General features: G+C 47.6%; 1 protein-coding gene across 2 annotated transcripts in view; it reads left to right on the plus strand.

Moving 5' to 3' along the window:
- Positions 1 to 20,162, plus strand: part of LOC107321846 (collagen alpha-1(XXVII) chain-like) — a 110,001-nt gene that overhangs the window by 35,755 nt on the left and 54,084 nt on the right. For both annotated transcript variants that reach the window (XM_015879255.2, XM_015879256.2), the window contains exons 11-17: positions 827 to 880; positions 2,060 to 2,104; positions 10,669 to 10,722; positions 14,003 to 14,047; positions 15,499 to 15,552; positions 15,945 to 15,989; positions 19,886 to 19,939. In XM_015879255.2, the coding sequence (XP_015734741.1) occupies positions 827 to 880; positions 2,060 to 2,104; positions 10,669 to 10,722; positions 14,003 to 14,047; positions 15,499 to 15,552; positions 15,945 to 15,989; positions 19,886 to 19,939 (351 nt within the window). The remainder of the gene's footprint in view (positions 1 to 826; positions 881 to 2,059; positions 2,105 to 10,668; positions 10,723 to 14,002; positions 14,048 to 15,498; positions 15,553 to 15,944; positions 15,990 to 19,885; positions 19,940 to 20,162) is intronic.

Genomic DNA, 20,162 nt, shown 5'->3' on the forward strand with positions numbered 1-20,162 from the left:
CACCCATTGCAGTGGTCATCCAACAGGAGTTGGGTGGTTTGTCTTGGTGCTCAGGAGGCAAAGGTATCAGCATCCTTTGCTAGAGCTGTATTTCTCATATCATCCCCAAAAGAAGCACGACCCAAAGGGAATGATGGACTGGTGAAAGAATTTGGTAGTAAGAGATTTAGTGATGATGGAGAGAGAAAGATGAGAGAAAGTCACTGTTAGCATTTGGCTCTTGTAACAGCAAGGTGCCATGGAGGGGGCTCCCTGCTGAAATTCACTTCCTCTCGATTCTGCATGTTTGGCACAAATAGTCCTTTGCAAAGGACCAGCACACAAGGTAACTTTGTGCTGACTGCTGAGCAAAGAGAATTAAACACAAGGCTTCAATTGTTGAGAGGAAAAGGAAATGTAGCATTTTATGCAGTGCGTCCTGTCTGAGCAGGATCCCAAGGCCGGACAGAAACATTGCATGCTTGAAAATGCTGCAGCCATTGGTGACTGTGAAAGGAATGGGTTACTTCTGCTGTCACTCTTGCTAACTTTGAACCAAGCTCCGTTTCCCTCAGGTACACTCATAGCCAGCCCAGGTAAGGTGTCTTATTGCTGGCTTCTTCCTGCCTGGAATCCTCATGATCCCTGGTGTGAGGGTATGTGCCCTTGGACTACATCGTGGAAGCCAGCACCATGCAGTCCATGGGCATATACACTTGCCTCAAGGTTTATTTCATCATGGCTGCCATTGACCAACGCTGGAGGATGCTCTGCTGTTCAGGGATGACAGATTGACTGGCTGCTAACAAAGAAACATATTTGACTATTTGTTTCCTCTTTTCTTTAGGGGTATATTGGTCTTCCAGGATTATTTGGGCTACCAGGGGCTGATGGAGAACGAGTGAGTATTTTGTGAAGAAAACTTTAGTGTGATGCATGAAGACAGTTCTTCAGAGCCCGCTGTAACCTCCACCCCTTGTTTCTGAGAAAGGAGGCAAGCATGCCTAATGCTTGAATGTACCTTCTTCTGCCTGTCTCTGCCCCTGCAAGAAGACCTTTGTCCCTGTATGATGTTGGCTCAGGGAAACCAAGTCTTTAGGCAGGATCATCAGACTGTACTGATGCGCTGGGAGGAGTCTTTCCATGTTGTCCCTCACTCCAAGTTTGCCCTCCTCCTCCTTCCATGTCCATATTAGTTGGATGGGGCAGAGCAGGACCATAAGTAGGAATTCCCTGTGTCCACATGAGCAACATCCCAGCCACCGTACCCCAGCATTTTGGGTGTCCAGCTGGAGCTGTGCCTGCTCTTCCCAACAGTGCTGGGGTTTTCTGATGGTGGCTTTCATTCCAGTTGCATCAAGTTGAGCAGTCAAGCCCATGGAAGGGAACGTGTGGCTGCTGTCCCCACGTGTCCTCCATTCCTCTCACCCTTCTCCCCATCGTGTCTTTTCCAAACCCACACATTCAGAGCTTCACAGAACCTCCCTTGCTGTTTTGCTCTTCCCCCACCTGCCTCATCTCTACCCACCCAAGGACTCCCTCTTCTCACAGCAAGAGTTCCTAAGGAAGGGCACTGTAAGACGAAGACTGTTTCATTCTCACTTTTTCTTCCTCAAATGCAAGCTCCAGAAACCAGAGAGGCCCCAGGAGCATGTGGGAGTGAGTGTGCCTGCCTGGGAGGGGACTGCCCTGTGCTCAAGAGTCGCTGATTTAATGCTTGTATAACTAAATAAGAAACATAAACAGAAGTTCTCCAGCGAGTGCCTTGGCGGTGGCCTTCAGTCGGTTCCAGCCCAGTAGCTTAATGACTGCTCCAGCAGGCATTAAGCTTCAGCCTGTAGCCTTGGGTGTGGATGCTGCCTGCGTTCGTCCCCAGGGAGGGCTGTAGTTAGTGGGTGAAGGTTAATTGTCTTCTGCTCTGGCTGCAAGTAGCTGACATTTTGATTCCCGAACAATGCCGCAGTCATTAGCCTGTTTTGCATTCCCCTTTCTCTTCTCGTTTTGTTTTGCATTGTTGGTTGACTGTTTGCTTTCTCAACCAGACCTATTATTCTTTTTTCTCTCTGTGTTTTCCTTGCAGGGGATCCCTGGAGTTCCTGGGAAGAGGGGCAAGATGGGTAGGCCGGTAAAGTTTTTCCTCGTCTATTATGCAGACTTTGTTTGAATGAAACCGAAAACAAAACATCTGGCTTTTGGCTGGGCCCCCTGATATCTTCTGCTGGGAACTAAGTGGGGAGATCAAACAAACCTTTCCATGTCTCTTTTCTCGAGCAGGAAGAAAGCTGAAGATACAAGTACTGTTCTCTTCCTTTCTTTCATGCTCTGCCCTTTTGTTCTTTGTTGCGCTCTCTCCATGCTTCCCTGGATCCTACACTGCTCAGATTCTCTTCTGCAATACCTTCCCTCCAGACGGCCTCTTCCTTAAATGTGCTTTTTAATTCCCCACTGTGACAGCAACATCCAACTCCCTGTTGCTCTGTTACATTTAATTTTCGTGCTTTCACCCATCCCATCATATTTGCCTCTATTGATTGCGGTTCTCTTTGTGCTGTCCTGGTTTGTGTAATGCCAGCACATTTTGGTGTAGAGACTGTTCTGCCCTTAGTGGTGGAGCAGAATTAAAGCTGTGACAGAAGAGGTGAGGAGGTGTTTGCTGTGTCCAGGCAAATCTGAGAGCTTGGCCAGGAGGGGGAGGTGATACAGGTAGGGCTGAATATGAGGTGGAGCTGAAAGATGCATAGAAGGGGTTTTGTGCTGCCTGTAGTAGGTGGGAAAAGTACAGAAATGAGCCAAGGAAACAGGGAAAAGGCCGAAGGGAAATCTGTCCCTGTATCAGTCTTCTTCCACAGCTCTCCTGCGTGATTCCTTTGCTAAACAGCATCAAGCTGTTTGCTCCAGGAGGCAGAGCAGAGAGCGGACGTGTGCGTACTCTGGTGTCTCTCATTGCCTTTGCACCTTGTTCTTCATGTTGGCCTGAGTGCCTCTCAGTCTCCTGACATCATTGCACTCACAGGCTCCTTGTAAAACGTTCTCTCACCCACACACTGAAAAAAAATCCAGTGCTTTCCCCTTGTCCTTCTTGCATGTGAGCGCGTGCTTTCTAGGATCCCACACCCACTGCTTGGTGTTCCTGCAGCTCAACAGTGCCACGCTCATCTGGGCTGCCTGCTCTCATCCTGCTGGGATGTGGGGGGGAGATAGAGCAGATTTTGGAGGAGGGACAGCAGTGGTGGAAATCTGTACCGAATCTTACAGCTTTTAATCCACAAATTGCACCAGAAGCCTCTGCAATGAATAAGTGCAGCGAGCCAGGCAATGTAAGGATGACTCATTGACCAGAGTAAAACAAACAAAGCAACTGTCGTTAGGTACAGGCTCTCTGCTCGCTCTGCAGCTCACGCTGTAGGCTCAAAGCCTTCCAGCTGTTGTTTGGCTGCTGCTCGTGGTCTTCCAGGCAAGAAGAACTCGTGCCTGGTGATCCTCTGGGATCTGTGGGGAATCTCTCACCCGGTGAGATATTCGGGCTGGGATCTTGAGAAGGGATGAAAGCCCTGCGTGTGAGCGCCTGTGTTCTGCTCACAGGGTTTTGGCTCCATCCCTGTTTCATGATATCAGGTTTAATAGGAGATCTTGAATGGAGAGACGCTGTCGATTTGTACTTCCGAGTGTGAGCTAAGAGGTTCTGTGGCATCCAGAGGGGATTCAGGAAATCGCTGAAGAACGGAAAGGAGGAAGCAGCTGACGTGGTTCCCTTTCCAGCACTTATCTCCTGCCCTCGCTGTCTCCCAGCTGGGCTGCAGTGTGAGTGAGCCGGCTGTGATTTCTCTGCTAGGTTTGCTGGCATGGCCACAGCTCTGTTCTGCTTCAGTGCAGTCACTGCAATGGAGAGCTCTTGGAAGCCCTTATTAGCTACCATCCAAAGCTGGATAAAGCTCTGGGAGTAGGGAAGGAGCCGTTATCAAATACATTTCCCAACCAAGTTTTGCTTGGTATGAGGCAGCAGTGGATTAAGGGGAGCATGGGGCTGGGGGAGTTTGCATGTGACACTGTGGGCCTCCTGGAATGATGTAAGAGCAAATGATTAAAATAGACGAACTGGACATGAGTCAGATTTTGAAAGCATTCCAGGGAACTTAAATTCTGCAGAGCTATGAGGGACATGGTGGGTCTGTCGTAGCTCCAGCTCCCACCCGGTCCTCCTTGCAAGCAGTGGAGGCAAATGTGCTTCCAGCAGCTGGGCACTGGTGACCCCTGGGCAAGAAATAGCTGCAGTGCAGATTGCAATAAGCTTCAAATAGAATATAATACATTCAGAAGGTCTCAAGTCCTGCTAGAGAAAGAGACTTACAGGAGAACTTTCAGGAAATTTATTGGAAGAGGTTTGAGCTCTCTCTGGTTCACCTTTGTTATGGATGGACACTTGTGTCTCTTGCTCTTTTCTCTCATATATTGACTATCAACACTGTCTCATCCCTGCTTTAAGCTTATAATGTGATTTTTTAGCAGTGTTGTTTAAAAAGAGATAGGAAGGCACAAAGATTTGTTCCATGACATCCTTAGTAATACTTAGATTTGTTTGAAGCTTGCTTATGATTGAGCAAAGACATCCAAGATCTCCTTCTCTCCTCCTAATGACTTGCTGCTGCTGCTGGTCCCATGCCTGGACCTCAGTCAACCACATGAAGCCTCCATGTGTGCTCAGGTCCATTGTGCAGGTGCTGTGCAAAGAGGATCTATGAAGTGGCACGAGGGTGTTAAGTGTCAGGGATCAGCACATAGGTGATGCCAGAACTCCCTTCTCTCTGCCCGTTGGCCACATTGTGGAGGTTGTAAGAGCCAGCAGTGATCTGGCAGCCACTGACATGGCCTCAGGATTTGCTGTGAGCATCAGCGTGGTGGCAAGCTGCCTAATCTGGCATCCACTTCCAATGAGCTGACCACAGCCGAGGTCCCTCTTGCCAGCTCTCAGCTTGTAATGTAGCAAGGCCTTCTTGCCAGGCTATTTTTCATGTCTGCTGTCTTCTTCCATCTTGTCTTATGACGTTAATGTCTTAACTTCTGCCTCCAGTGAACACTGAGCCTCAATAGACTCCTTTTTCTCCATCTGATGAGTTGTTAGAAGGGCACGCTGTACCCGTGCACTCCCTACTGAAATGAGAGGACCGTTGCATCATCTGAAATAGCAAAAAGCAGGGCAGACTCTGGGAAGGTTTCGTTTTACAGCCTCCTCCAACCTTTTGATATATAGCTGAGATAACTCAGTGGTGAATGTAACTGCACACTGCTTTGCCAAGTTACACAGCCACGGCTGTTGTCCATGCAAACAATAGGGGAGATCTGTCTTGCCATGTGTCTGGAAAGACTGGCATGACCCAGATCAGTGAGGAAACAAATTTGGCTGCTCTGTGCAGAGACTGAGGCTTTAAGCCTCTCCTTTCTTCTTGCCCCAGTCTTTTCTCTGCTTTGGATGCAGCTGAAGTTCTTCCTTGTGTTTGGAGAGAACCAAGCAAGAGCATGAAGCTGAGATTTAGGAAACTGGTGGTAGCATTTCCAAGTACCTCTTATTTAACAAATAACTGCCAGACTGTACTTAAGTGGGCTCCCAAGGGTGCAGAAAAGGCTGCCTGTATGGCTTTCCTTGTAAGAATATGGCTTAGGAGTACACCCTAAAGGCTCTCACCTACAGCTCACATGGGCTGCTAATGCTCCAGCCATGTGTGTTTTGTCACTGTGATCAGCATATATCCTCAGAAAATATCTGCTCTTCTATAGCTAGACTGCTCAGGTTTGATGTACCTGAACCACCCGAGCACTTGGCGAGCTCTGCAGACCACAAAGGATCCCTTCAAACCAGCGTCCCAGGTCAGGTTCAGCTGTTTGTTTCCAAAAACACCTTAAGAGAGTTGTCCGTCATCATTCTTCAGCTTGTGAAGGATTACATCAGTATCTGCTAAGCACAAGAGCATCCTTCTTCCTTTAGGGAAATGTTCATTTATAAATCAGGGCAGAGACCAAAAGTGTTTTTCATTAGAAATAAGATAAACTAATGCAACTATCACGTTCGACTCTGAAAGCGTTTTGATCTTGACTTTCTTAAATAGGGAGCTGCTAGACCTGGAAATCTTGGCCGTAAATAATTAGGAGTGTTGGCAGATTCAGTGCTCTTGAGCATTAGGTAATTGAGTCTGTGTAATCTGCACTCTATCAGAGCCCGACAGAAGCGGGAAGGGAGCGTGTACGTGTGTGAAGGAGTGAATTGGCAGGGTGGAGGGCTGTGAGTTAACCTTGGTGGTGCTTGGCTGAAAGGGCTTCAGTGGAGGTTGGCTCTCGTTCAGGTGGAACTGAAGGCTCCAAAGGGCAGTTATGCTAAAAATGCCTTGAAATCTTAATCCAAAGAGGATGCGACATGGAGATGTGAAGTAACAAGGCCACCGGCCCCATCCCCAGCTGTGGGTGGCACCTCCCCTCTCTGCTGGGATGCAAACTACTGCAGTCCCAGCTCTAGGCTCAGCAAAAGGCAAAGGCTGTGTAGCTGTATGGATTAAGCTGGCAAGCAGGCTGGGCATGGGGGCTTTGCCAGGATCCCTGCAGGGCCACTCAAGGAAGCATTGCTGGGTGTGAGCCAGCCCTCGTGCCCAAACGGTGCAGGGCTCACGTCTGCTCTCTCCACCAAGAACACTTTCAGAGGTGGATGCTGCCAACATAAGCTCCATTTGTTTATTTTACTTTTTTTTCCCCCAGTGAATGCCTTCTCTCACCCTCAGCCCTGCTTCCCCACCGTTACCTTTTTTGTTGTTCAAACTGTTTGACTTACACGCTCCGTCCCTGCGAATGCTCCTGGGCTGAGACTTACCTGGACGGAGCCAACTGGCAGATGCAGCCTTCTGCAGACAAGACAGGAGGGCTGGTTGGTTTGAGCAGTTTCACCTTCAGCCAACAGGAAAATAAAATCCTATTTTTGGAGAAGGATTCTATTGGCCTGCAAACCTGCCAGGATTCCTTGGAGCAGCAGCTGCCAGACTTGCCTCCCTTACTCCATCAGGAAAAGTGTTCTAAACTGAATCAGATGTTGTATACATACAACACACCCACCCGCAGGCACACACCTGAGAGGGTCTTGGGGAAGCAAAGGACTCAGAGCATCACCTGGCCCTGCTTCCTTGGGGACGGTGGCTTGCAGGGATGAGAGCTGGTGGCTTGTGTTCAGACCTGGAGCAGCCCTTTGGCTGACAACAGCAAGTGAGGGCAGGCTGCTCTGTTTGTTTTAAGCAAAGGAAGAAGGAAAGGGGAGGTAGAAGGGGATGTTATCCCCTGCTGCCAAGGGGCTGATTCCAGTGTCTGTCTTGTGTATGAGAGAATGCCCTTTGCAGGGAGCGTGGATGGACAGGAGTTGAGGCACAGCTGTGGGACCTCGAAGGTATAGATTTAATTACTGGTTCAGCTTCAGACTTCTTGGTTATATCTAGGATAAACCAGCTTGCACCTCTTTGTCTCAGTTCCCTCTCCAACAAAGCGTACTGAGGACAAACTGCACCCACTGCATTGGGGGCGAGTCAGAGGGGAGCACAGATTCATTGGGTTTTGCTTCTGCTTGTATGGCTTTTCTCCAACCCCTCTTCAAGCACCACCTTGCTTCTTTCATTGAATTTCTCCTTCAGACAATGTGAAATCCACTCAGCTGGGCTTCTCTCTTATTTTTTTACCTTCTGTATTTCCCGGCTGAGAGATGGAGCCAAAAGTTTTGTCATACCTGACTGCAGCCACTGTGGAGGATCTGGCTCCCTGCCGGCACAACTTGTTAGGCGAGCGTTTTCCTCCAGCTCTGCTGCCCTTTGCTGTCCCTTCCCAGTCCTTGCCTTTTTCCATGCATCCCCGAGAGCACTCGGGATACACAGCTGGATGTTTTTCACCAGGCTGTTATTCTTTGCTATCATAGTTTTTGAGAAAACAATGGATTATTCCATACCTAAAAACAAACAAAGAAACAAAAACCAACCCTCTGCACTCAACTTTGGGAAGCTTTGCTCAGGGAAGGGGGCACAGAGCTGCTCTCTGGCACCACAGGGATGGAACCAAGGGGATAACCAAGTCCTCTTGTACTTCCTAGGCTGCTTGTTGCGGTTGAATAGCACGGCTTTTATTCCCGAGGAACATCTCTGTCCTCAAGGCTGAGGCAGGAGGGTTGAAAAAACAGCTTTTGCAGACATGTGAGAGCCAATGAATTTAGGACAGTGTGGTCACTGGAACGGTAATTGTGGTTTAAGCTGCTACTGCTTACCCCATGGAAAGAAAGTGCTTTCTTTTCATTAGGTGCTTAACAGATTGATTGCCTCCTGCTGTGAACAGGACTGTGCTATAATAGCTTTCACAACCCGGACTGGGCCTTTGGAGACTGTGGGGATGCTGAAACATCCTCCTTCATGCCACAGTTACCAGCCTTGGTCTCATTTGATGTGCTAAAGTGCTAATCCTTGTGCTGCCAAGCTCAAAGCCTGGCTGAGGATGTTCAGGGTCCATTGATTTAAAGCTGCTTTTTCCATTGTCTCCTGTTCTGGGTTTATTATACAACGTGACCCAAAAAATACTGTGGGACCAAGCACCATCCCAGAAACCCTATGGGCTCAGGATGAGAAAGGTTCTCCATTTTCCATTTAATCATTTTCCATCTCGAGGATGGGAAGAAAACACAGCAGCACGATGGGGAACACACTGCACTGTGAAAGGGTTTGGTTGTTGATCCTCTACTGGGTAGGGTTGGCCAAGTGGTCTCATCTGAGTGCACAGCTCCTTGCCTTCAAAACAGGAATCATCTGCTTGTTTAAATACTTGGAGATCAAGTGTTTGAAAGCCTTATAAAAGCGAGAGGTGTATGAACTCTATCCATAAGTGCATCCAGTCTTCCATGTCTTTGAGCAGTGAGGTTAGTACAAGAAACTGAGACATAAAAAGAGGTCATACTATGCAGCTGTAGCTATACTGACTTAATTCCAGTACTATAATGAGTAAAATCTTCCCAGCTGGACAAGGTCTTGGCTCCATCGAGGACACCTCAGAGGACACCCCAGGGCCATGTTGCTCAATGGCATCAGTGGGTCCCTTTGTGCCCAGCTGTGCCCTCTGCAGAAAGAAGGATGTGGGATTGCTGAAGGCTGGCACTGCAATCTGCAGCAGTGTGAGTACAGTATCAGTCTGTGCCTGCTCGTATTTTCCTTGGCCAGCTGTATGACTGTAAACAGCAAAACCTTACAAGGAGCTCTTTTTTTGTTGTTGTCTTGCCTGAGCAATGAGTTTTCCTTACATATATCTGTTCCGATCTGATTGATTCAGCATGTAGCAGAGTTATTTTTCCTCTCTTTTTTTATTAAGGAAGATTTTACCCTCTTCCAACCCTCCCCTTCTTGTTATATTTGACATCTTTGTCTCTAGGTGGCAGAAGGCTGTTGCAGTGGTTGCTTACCACAGCTTCTTGGCTTGCACACAGGCTTAAGGGATGTAGTACCCAGCTGGAAAGACAGACAACTTTCCCATTTGCAGTGATGCCTGTAAAATAGAATTATGGAATCCAAGCAAGTCAGCAATAATCTTGCATCCGTTCATGAGGGTGGACTGATTGCCACAGGGAAGTGGTACAGAGGAGGTGAAATCCTGCTTCAGAAGTCAGTAACAAAGTGTTAGTTGTCTTAAATACGTCCCTCATATTTCACCTGGGATGTGGCCAGGTGTCTTCCTACAGGGTTGTGTTGGCCAGGAGCTGTGAGCCATCAAAGGTGAATGGAGGTCTGGCTGTGACTGTAACGATAAGGTCGTGGGTGCACAGGAGAGAACGCTCCATGCATCTTTGATCAGCTCCATTAAGCATTATGGGATCCAACAGGCATTAAGCCTGTCCTATGAGAAGGAGACACTGTTAAAATGATTGTGAGGATGAGATAATTCAGGCTGACAGTCCATTTTTGAGGAGGACAGTCATTGCAGCAAGGTTTATGAACTCTTCCAGAATATAAATGACTGCGGATGGACTTTAAAGGAGGCATCGTGTTTATCAGTAGAACATTTCTTAATCTTTAGATGCAAAGTTTGCTCTTGCAGAAGTGTTGTCTAACGCTTCATTTGTAAACTATGCAACATAACCTTCAGGGCTGCATTTTCCTTGTTGGGATGTATCGAAAGACTTGGGTGAACATGAACAAAAGCACTGATTTTCACCTTTCTCTCCTGTGCACACTCACACTGACTGTCTACATGGCACTACCAAAGCCTTGCCTGCTGTATGAAGTGTGCCCAGGGCTGACAGACATTGTTAGGAACAGTCATGGCTGATGTGAACACATCAGACCCAGCAGCCTCAGCAATGGGTGCTTTCCACAGCATGGCCAAGCAAAAAGCCTTCCTGTTTCCTGGTTGACTTTTCCTCCCCACATTCCCACTTGTTAATGCACAGCTGATGGCTGAGCCTGGTAAATGATACCCCCTGGTTACCCTTCATTGGCCCCAGGTGATGGGAGGGAATCAGCTCCTGGCCTTGTAGAGCTGTTTGCTGAGTGAGTGTGCTGTGGGTGGGGTATAACCAGGGGGTTATTGGTCTGGGTTTCCTTCTGACCTGCTGGCTACTGAAGTGCTGCACTGAGTGCAATGGGAGCAGTTTTTAAGCTGGCACTAGTAACACTAATATTTTCCTCCTCTTCTCAGGGTTTTCCTGGTGATTTTGGGGAACGAGGACCTCCAGGCATCGACGGGAACCCAGTAAGTTGATAGCTTTTCCTCTTTCCATTATGGTAGACAGCATGCTTTGCCATGTGGTGCTAGTTAGAGCTGAAAGAAGGTGTTCAGTGTGGTGGCAGCTGCTGGTGTTTTGTTGTCCCTCCTGAAAAACAAAGGTACCCCCCCCACACACAAGCTCTGAGCTCAGTACCTTTCCTCATCAGAAGTGAACATCAGTGATAGTGAAAGAAGCCCCAGATTGCCCACTCTGGAGTTTGAGGAACAGACCTGGTGCTCTGGGCTCCTGCTGCCCTGCCTGGATCTCAGCTGGCCCAGCATGATGCTGGGAGGAATCTGGAGGCCCCTGAATCCTTGACCTCTCTCCAGTCCCTATCTCACCCCTGCTGACTTTCTGAGAATGAGATGTGTCTCCTGGGAACTGGGTCAGGATGGTCCCAAGGACCATTTAAGCAGCTGGATGCTGATGGGATTTATTTTGCTTTGCTCATTTAGCACTTAATACCAAATGGTTGGGTGCGTGCTGTGTTTTCCAGTGCTCACACAACATGCTCTTCTGGGTTGTATAAGTTCCCACATGTATTAACTATCTGAAACGATTTTCTGAATGGCTTTCTCAGCTCTTCTTCAATTAGCAGATGAGTTGTTCTGATTCATCTTTGAAATTCATACAGTCTTGGTTATTCACACATAATCACTCATGGTGTTCAATGTGTGAAGTAACCCACTCCTTATGTGTCTTTAAGTTCCCATTCATCATGAATGCAGACAAAAGTTATTTTCCCAAGCAGCTCTAACCAGCAAGCCATGCTACAGCCTTTGTGGGAATTCAGCACAAGAGTTACAATTGCAGTGAACTGAATGAACTAGATTCCCAAGGAATACTTCTGCAGGACTTTTCCCATCCTTCAATCAGCATAAGCCACAGGTCAGAGTGAAACCAGTAGTCCCAAAGCAGAAAGCTTTCTAGATTGCATTGCTCTTTCCAGCCAGCCCACCAGGAAGAGCAGGAAGGTCAGAAAGAGTCCTTTTCTTTTTCCAAATAACTTGTTTTCATTTAGATTTGCATGTAGTCTTAAGTCCATTCAGAACATGGGCTCAGTGTTAGCTGAATGCCAGTTCCCAGAGCATCGGGGAAGAAGCGAATGTCCTTTCCTTTAATTCATCCAGAAAGATCGCTCTTCTTTCATCTTTATCAACAGCCTTTAAATATTAATGTGCCTTGGAGATCGTAGAATGAAAACAGACTGTTTGGGTTGACTTAAAGGGAGGTTCACAGGGTCACAAGCGGAGTCACAGACGCAGAAAAATGCCAGAAAGTCTGTTTGTGGAACAGGCAGATATGCCGAGTTTGCTAGGTGGAGTATGCAGCTAAATGGTAGGCAGGCGGGCAGGCTGCCATGGGTCCCAAGCTGCTCTGTTCTGCTCCTGCATGGGGATGGCAGAGCTGACAGCTTCTCATCTTCTTTCCATCCCCTCCAGACAGAGCAAAGGCTCACAACCGCAGGGACGTCCTTCCCTCCTACCAGCTTACTGAGAACTGTTGAGCCATTGCATTCCAGATCTCAGTTCCCGGAGCACTTTAGCTACTCCAATTAGTCTCTTAATCACAAGAATTAGGCATGGACTGTTGATTCATCTCCTTGTCTCTTGTCTCCGTGCCAGACTCATGTACTGCAAAGGAAGGTGGAGCATGATTCCTCTCGCAGGTCAGGGCTCAGCATGTCCTGACTGATTGCTGGGAAGGGAGCACCTGTAAATCCCCCCTTCCCCAGGCCAGGGAACAGCTCAAATAACAGCTGGTCCTGCCTGGGTTCTCGGAGGAATCCACCCCCTCCTCTTCCAAGAGGAAATCCTTTTGCATTAGGCATGAGGCCGTGCATTTCCACTTTTACCCTTTCTCTTGAGGAATACCCATGTGACATAAGTCAGAAATCAAGGCAGTCCCACCTGCATCTGTTGGGACCAGGAGCTGAGCATCCATGTGCTCTTCATCCCAGCCATCTCCAGAGCCTATAGAGCTTCATAGGGAACTGAACAGCTCCTGTGCCATCCTTGGGGTTGTTCCCTCTCCTGCCAGCACCAGCCCGTGACTGAATGCTCAAAGCCGACCTTATTACAGTAGCTTTGAGGACACAGAAATCCCACCCGTGAGGAACAATTGCTCCACAGATGTCCCAAGTATGCAGGAAAGGAACTGGCCATAAAAAAGCAATTTTCGGCTGGTTGAGATTATGAAACGCTTTTTTGTGTGTGCTTGCCCAACAGTCCTTTACTCCACTTCCCATAAAATAAACACACGTAACCCTTTGCACAAGAAAGCTGAGCACAGTCAGTCACGTTGTGTCCCCTTCTCTTTCATTCTCTTGCTAGGCAAAGCTTCCCTTAAAGGGGGAGCCTTATTGAACTGAAGGGGACTCCACCAGATGTGCACTGTAAACCGAGCTGCTCTGTCAGAATAGCCAGAATAATCCAGAGCAGAGGAAGGGCTGTCTGAGCCAACAGGAAGTTTAGGATTTCCAATGCGCTTGTTTGGAGAGGCACTGCTGGAGATGGAGGTGTGCAAGGACAGGGCCTTGCCCTAACAACCTGCTGTCAGGGGGTTGGAAGTGTGGTAAGGGAGACCAGGGGGCACCTGAGCATCTCATAGGGATTGGTAAAGTACCTGGGCACTTAGTTTGGTGTGGATCTGATGGTTGCTCTTCTGCACGGCCCCTGGGATGCCACCAGCACCCTGGGCACCTGCCTGTCCCTGGGAAGCTGGCACAGATGGGTTTGTGGTGAAACCAAGAATTCAGAGCAGCCTGTGCTCAAAATGGGGAGCTCTGAGCACAGCTGGGTGAGACAGCATTACAGCAGGATGCTGGCTGCCCACCCTACCCCACCTGTGTGCTCCCCAGCAAGGGGCAGCTCACACTATCCCATGTGCCAAATGCACTTCCACCCTCACCTTGCTGGCCCATCTCTTACTGAGTCTTCCCCTTGCCTGGGACTGCTCCAATCTCTCCTTTGCCTGCCCCGTGTGTGAAATGCTGCTTTCATCCATCCTGCTGCTGGGAGGGGACTGCAGCTGCAAATAGCTGCAGAGCAACAAGCAGCCCAGTGTCTGGAGAGGCCGAGCACCCTCACGATGGATGCTCTCCATCACTTTGGCTAGGGGAAGGAGTTGCACGGGGTGGGAACAGAAGGAGGAGGGAGGGATGGTGTTTTCCCTGCCCTCAAGCCCTTGAAACACTGAGCTGCCTTTCAGCCTGTGTTTGTCTGCAAAGAGTCTATAACTATGTTGGTCTGTCTTTCCTTTTAGGGAGAATTGGGAGCCCCAGGTCCTCCTGGAGTCCTTGGACTCATTGTAAGTATAAAAACAAATGGAGATCTGGCTTCTTGGGGCTTTAACCCTTTCAGGGTACATAACTGCGCACAGATTTTCTCCTTCCTATGCAGATGGCTGTGTGTGAGAGAGGTGTGATGGCTGGAGGATGGGAGGTGGTGAGGGGCAAACACTATCTAAGCAAAAAGGAAACAGTAAATGTTTACTATTTGTGCATTTATTGCTAGATAACTCACCTTTTCAATAGCATTTACTGGGGTATTTCTTCAAAGATGCTGTATTAATTCCACACCACGATCTGTTGTCATTTACAAAGCAAGGCCCTGTGAGCAGCAACCTAAGGGTGCACAGTTCTTGCTCACTGGGGAGACCACAAGCAGGAACTGTCTGCTCTCTGGGCACACAGGAATGTCATGCATGCTCCCATCACTAATCCAGGTAACCACAGGCACAGCCAAATTCCATCCTTCATTCCATTTTTTTTCCCTGGAGGAGATAAATGTCCATAAGCGAGGGTGGCAGCTCATCCCTCGCAGTGACATAGAGCACCCAACCCAGGAATTCTAAACTCAGTGCAGGAAAAGCAGAGAAAGTCCTAGCATCATAGAATCACTAACCTTGGGAAGGAGCTCTGAGATCACTAAGTCCAGCCATCAGCCTATTTACCACCATGCCCACTGACCACATCCCTCAATATGATGCTCCAGCAGCTTTGATCTAAGGGTGACCTCGTCCATCCTGCTAAGATATGAGGCCCTTCCCCCCACCTTCTCCTCTCCCCATCTCTTGCCCTAAGCTTTCTGCAGGGCATGCAGAGGCATTGGGTGTTTGCTCCAGGCTGGCCCATGCTCAGTGCCCTCCTTCCTCCCTGCCACAGCACCTTAGGGAAGGGCTGTTCCCTCTTTGCACACTGCAGGTGTTTGGGTTTGCTGTTTAATTCTGCCGGAGAGCAGAATTAAGCAAAACTAAAGTGTCTTGCTCCCCTAATTAGCTGTGCAGGCAAAGCTTTGAGTAAACGCCTTTCTACAAGAAGCCTTTATGCTGGAAGGTATGAAAAGGGCATCTGTTGGGGCCCTGAAGGCTGGCCAGAGACAGCCCTGTTTATTGACACGTGGCCGTGCATATCACTGCTTCCCTTCATGGGCTGAGGGCAATCAAAGCCCATTTAAATGCTGGCCACTGAAGGCTTTCCTTTATATGTGTGCATGCAGTTACACACGGGCACTGTGAACTCCAGGGTCCTCCAGAGCTGCAGTTTCTCCTGCAGGTCCCAATACATGATGCTGTGCTGTCTTTTTGCAGCTGAATGGCCATGCTGCTGGGGCAGCCCTGTCCAGTACAAACAGTGGAAAAGAAAATCAACTCAGAAATCAGGAAGAATTGAAGGATACTGAGGGACACTGGATGGGAGAGCTATTTGACCCCATTGGCTTTGAACCTAATGTCTTTGATCATTTTCTTTCTCTCACTAGGGTGACATGGGCTCTGTTGGACCTATTGGTTATCCAGGACCAAAGGGCTTAAAGGTGAGAGAAAGGCAGTGCTTTCTGAACTCTCAGCCCTCCATGGCAGCACTGAAGATCATTTTATTCCTTCCTTGGGTGGCAGTGACCATCCTAAGGGAGAGGATGAGCAGCAGTAGTGCTTGTCTCCTTACCCAGGCACAGGACTGCTGGACCCAACATCCCGCTGGTGGTCTGCAGTAGCTGTAAGTTACAGGAGGATGCCAGGGGCATTGTCCCCATGTGCCTCCAGCCCAAGGAGGGTATTTAAAGGAGGTCCATAGGAGTGTGCTTGGGGAGCAGCCAGGCATTGGGCTTTGCTGGGCCAGTACTGAGCCACCAGCACCACCGGGGACATGGACCTGAGCAAGTCTTTGCTGTGGCTCAGTCTCACTCTGGGCTTTCTTTTGTTTCAGGGACTGATGGGAAACCCTGGAGAACATGGACTGAAAGGTGATAAGGTGATCTGAATACTCCCTTATTGCACTGTGTTTTAATTTTGCATGTGGAATCCCCTTTCCAGCTTCTGTTTGTTATTCAGCACCATGGCAGTGCCTGCACTCTGACTCTTTTTGCTCCCATCCTTCCATCTTTCCCCTTTCTTGAAAGTGCGGGTTTGATTTCTCTTTCTTTTATTGTATCAGTCCCGTGCTCTTTTTCACAGAGCCCTAGAGTAGATCAGTTGTGCTCAACTCTTTGGAGCTTCTCTATCCCACTGGTAGTGCTGGTAGCTATACTATCATCTGGTGTTTTGCTAGGCTGTTATGCTTTTATACTGGTTCAGTGATGGGATGGAGAGGAAGATGAAAGCCCTACAGCGCTGACAGTTGGTTTGGATTAATGCTTTTGGGTGAAATGTGAAATGACAAAGCAACACAGCTCACTGGATCACCAGGCTGTGTTTGGTATCTCTGCTCCTGCTCTGAAAGGTTCACCTCCTCTTCTTGCCAGGAGGAAATTGCTTTATGCCAAGCTGATATAAATCCCTTTAGGAAAAGAGGAGAAGTGCATTGATTGCAGTGATGTAGTGCTGCTAGCACAAAAACACGCAGCTTGAGCTAAATCAGCATGAAGCTGCGTGTGTAAATGTCTCACTGTCATGAGAACCATCCTCCTACAGATATTCAGCTGCAGGATTTATGTAGTCTAAAGGAGTGGGAGGTGCAGTCATTGCTCTGATTGCTTAGGAAGGCAATGCACAATGACCATTAATTGCATTCTCCTCCTTCTTTGTGACGCTTTTTCTCTTATTAGATGTTTGCTTTTAGAGAATGATTTAACAGCCCAGAGCTGCACATGGAGGAAGTGGTGTCAAGCCAGTTATTCCCACACTCCTTACATTACAGAAGCTCTTTGCCAGGGCTCCTGTCTGCAGTTCCCATTTCTCCCCAGTGCTGCCTTTTTACTTCTGTTGAGAGGAAGGAGAGGGTAAGAGAAAGTTGTCTTCTCTAGGATAAGCTTAAGACATTGGAGCTGGTTTCTTGGCTCAACACCAGTTCCCAGAGCCCACAATCTCTTCAGTCTGTTCCTTGGAAGAAATGGCTGAATTCAGTCAGAACTGGACAGCATTTAAGTCAGTGTATAGCAAAATAACCTTCATGGCCAGTGCAGTCTCCATCACTTTACTTGGACCACTGTGTTTATCCCCACTGTTTCTCCATTTGTTCTTATGACGTTACACAAATAATTCACATTCCCTCTCACGACAGCCACAAGAGCAGAACTATCTGAACTATCCAACACCCCCCAACAGCCCTTTACTGTCTTGCAGGTTCCCTGCTGGGTTGATGGAAGCTTTCCTCTCTCTTTTCCTGCCTGTCCCATTGCATTTGCCTTGGACAGGACAGACTCCCTTCTTGGCTTTCATTGACTCCCATGATTCTTTAGTGAATTGTGCCTTTAAGCCAGTTTATTTCCTCTCATTCTGATTTGGGCTTTATGAGCAAAAACACTCATCCCCTCTTAGAGCTTGTTTACATTGTGCTTTAATTGCTTACGCTGCGGTACCACTGAGAAATGCAAATGGCAGCTGCTCTTGCTTCAGTTGCTCAGTTTGTAGCAAGGGACTATGATACTATGATACTATGAAGGGAAAATCTCTGCTTTCTGGGGCTCACAGTCTAAATGCAGTTCTGTCACTGATAGTTTCTGCTGCTGTTATTTTTAGGTTGTGAAATCTGAACTGGTTTCCCTGATTGCTTACTTTTATTTTTCTGCTTGTTTGATTTTGACTTCATTATGACTCTCCATCATCATCTTCAGACAAAACTATCTTTCGGCTATGACCAGAAACATAAACAACCTGTTTGCATCGTGTGTTTCTTCCCTCTGTCTGTCAGTCTGAAAGTCTGCCTTCTGCCATTCTTGAAACACTTCCAGACAGGGACTGCTTACAAATCTGCCTCTGCAGAGATCCTCATTCATAGCCTGGTTATGTCCCAAATAGCAGTTCCCTTCCGTGTTGGACATTCAGGGTGCGAGTACCAAGCTGAATTTAGCTGACTAGTTGGAGGTAACAGCCCAGCCACTGCACAGCAGCCCTGCTGCTCCATCGTGGTGCCAGGAAGCTGGTAAACTCAGTTAGACTTCATGTATAAAAAGAAGTGCAAGAAAGGTGAGGGTCAGCCTCTTCCTAGGATGAAACTGCATAAGCCTTTTGTGCAGCGTTGCATCAAAAGGGGCCTCTGCATCTTTGGAGCTGCCTTTGTTTTATAGGTGAAACACAAAGCACAGGCAATGCCCCATGGACAGATCCTCTTTGCAGTTTCAGATTGTGCCTCATCCCATCCCCACCAACGGAGTCCTTTGGTGGCTCACGCTGTCCCTGTAGAAAGCTAAAGACTTGCATTTTCATCCTCAGTAGAGGTGATAAAGACTGTGATTTCAGAGCAAAAATTTTGCTTCCAAAAAAGCCTGTTTTCCTGCTGCTATCTGGCAGAGTTGGTTGCCTGCTGATTTTGGTGTTTTAAGCCATGGACTAGGTAAAAGAAGTGGAAAATTCAGAGAAGACGAGAGAAATCATGCAATGGCTGTAAAATGGGCTGGATGGTGCAGTATTCTTTTGGCCATCTCTACTGCTTCTGATCCTTGCAGCTCATCTGCACGGGAGCTGTGTAAATAGCTGATTTTTTCCATCTGCGTGCTTTGCCAAAAGAAAAGGAAGAGATGGAAAGTAGCTTGGATGAAGCAGAGTGTCGGTTGTTTGACTCCAAATACTTCAAGCTTAGGAAAAAAAAAAGAAAGGATTAAAATTCATTTACCGTTGTTTAAGAGGAGCGTTTCAGTTTTGCTGTATAAAAGCCTTGTTTTGAAAGACGGCTCAGTGAAATGTTCTCAGAACATTTACCAACACATCTAATTTAGCGTGAAGCCATGAAATGTTTCCACCGTTGAATCTGCTCTTCTTTAGTATTTTCCTTCTGGAAAAGTTGGGTCCAACAAATCTTTCCCAATTGAAGACAAAACCATTCACAATTTCATTATCCCCAGCAAGTTACCGCAGCAGTTATAATTATTTCAACTCTTTGATAACACGTGGGTGGTTCTTGCTGGAATAGGAGTAGACTTCCTGTGTCCTCTGTCATCTCTCTGTAGGCTTTGGCTCTGTAGCAGAGTCCGTATGTCTTCCATGTGACATATATATAAGCATACAGCTCTGTGCTCTTGCATGGCTTGTTCCCTTACTGGAACCGTCTGGAGGTTATCTGATACACAAAGCAAGGCTAAAGGGTAACACGAGATAGCCTACTGTCCCCAGAAAGCCTTCCATAAGGAACAGGGTTCCTTATTCCTGTCTACAGAGTCAGAATGTTTTAGAATGTCCTGAAGAGGAGACAGAGAGCTCAATTAGAAGGTACTGTGCTCAAAGTTAGGGACCCCATCCCAAAATACATCAGCCTTACCATCCTGGAAATCCCAGTCTAGATACTGGCAGTGGGGTGGTTCTAAAGCCAACAGGAGGACTCTTGAGTATTGTTTCCCTTGCTGTAGAACCTTATGAGAGAAAAGGTCAATTGCTCAAAAACTTACTAAGTCTTCTGCTCAACTGAATCTAAACATATTACCACCTTCACGGTTGCTGTTAGCCAGAGGAACGTGCCACTCTTCTTGCAGCTTCCATGGAAACACAAAGCTTGCACATTCATATTTTTCTTTCCCTGCAGTTTCTTTTTCCAGTTCAGAAGCAATGTTGGGAAATGCCTGCAGTGCTTAGGATTATTGTTAGAGTGAATATGATCTACAGTTTACCACCACAGTGTGGAATGGAACTAGTGATAAGACTTTTTGCTATCATCAACCTGGGCATTTTGGCCATTGCTGTTGTCTGTTTTAACTCTCTTTGGTGGTGTGTATCCAGGGTGACCAGGGAGGAGCAGGTCTTCCAGGAGATATTGGCTTCCAAGGAGACAAGGTAATTGTTTTGCCTTTCTTCATCAGTTTTGGTTCCTTGCCTGGGTAGTTTGTGTGGCCGTCAGCATCTTTGGCTCCTCAAGCCAAAAGGTTCTCCTCTTCAGATAGCTCTCATTTGGAGTACTCTGCTTCAACTCATCAGTTTTGTTGTTATTCATAATTAACAGATATAATATAAATAAGTGATAATAAAAATGATAGGAGAGGACCGGAGGTGGGAAAAT

The sequence above is a fragment of the Coturnix japonica genome, chromosome 17 (assembly GCF_001577835.2).
Source record: "Coturnix japonica isolate 7356 chromosome 17, Coturnix japonica 2.1, whole genome shotgun sequence".
NCBI classification, from domain to species: Eukaryota; Metazoa; Chordata; class Aves; order Galliformes; family Phasianidae; genus Coturnix; species Coturnix japonica.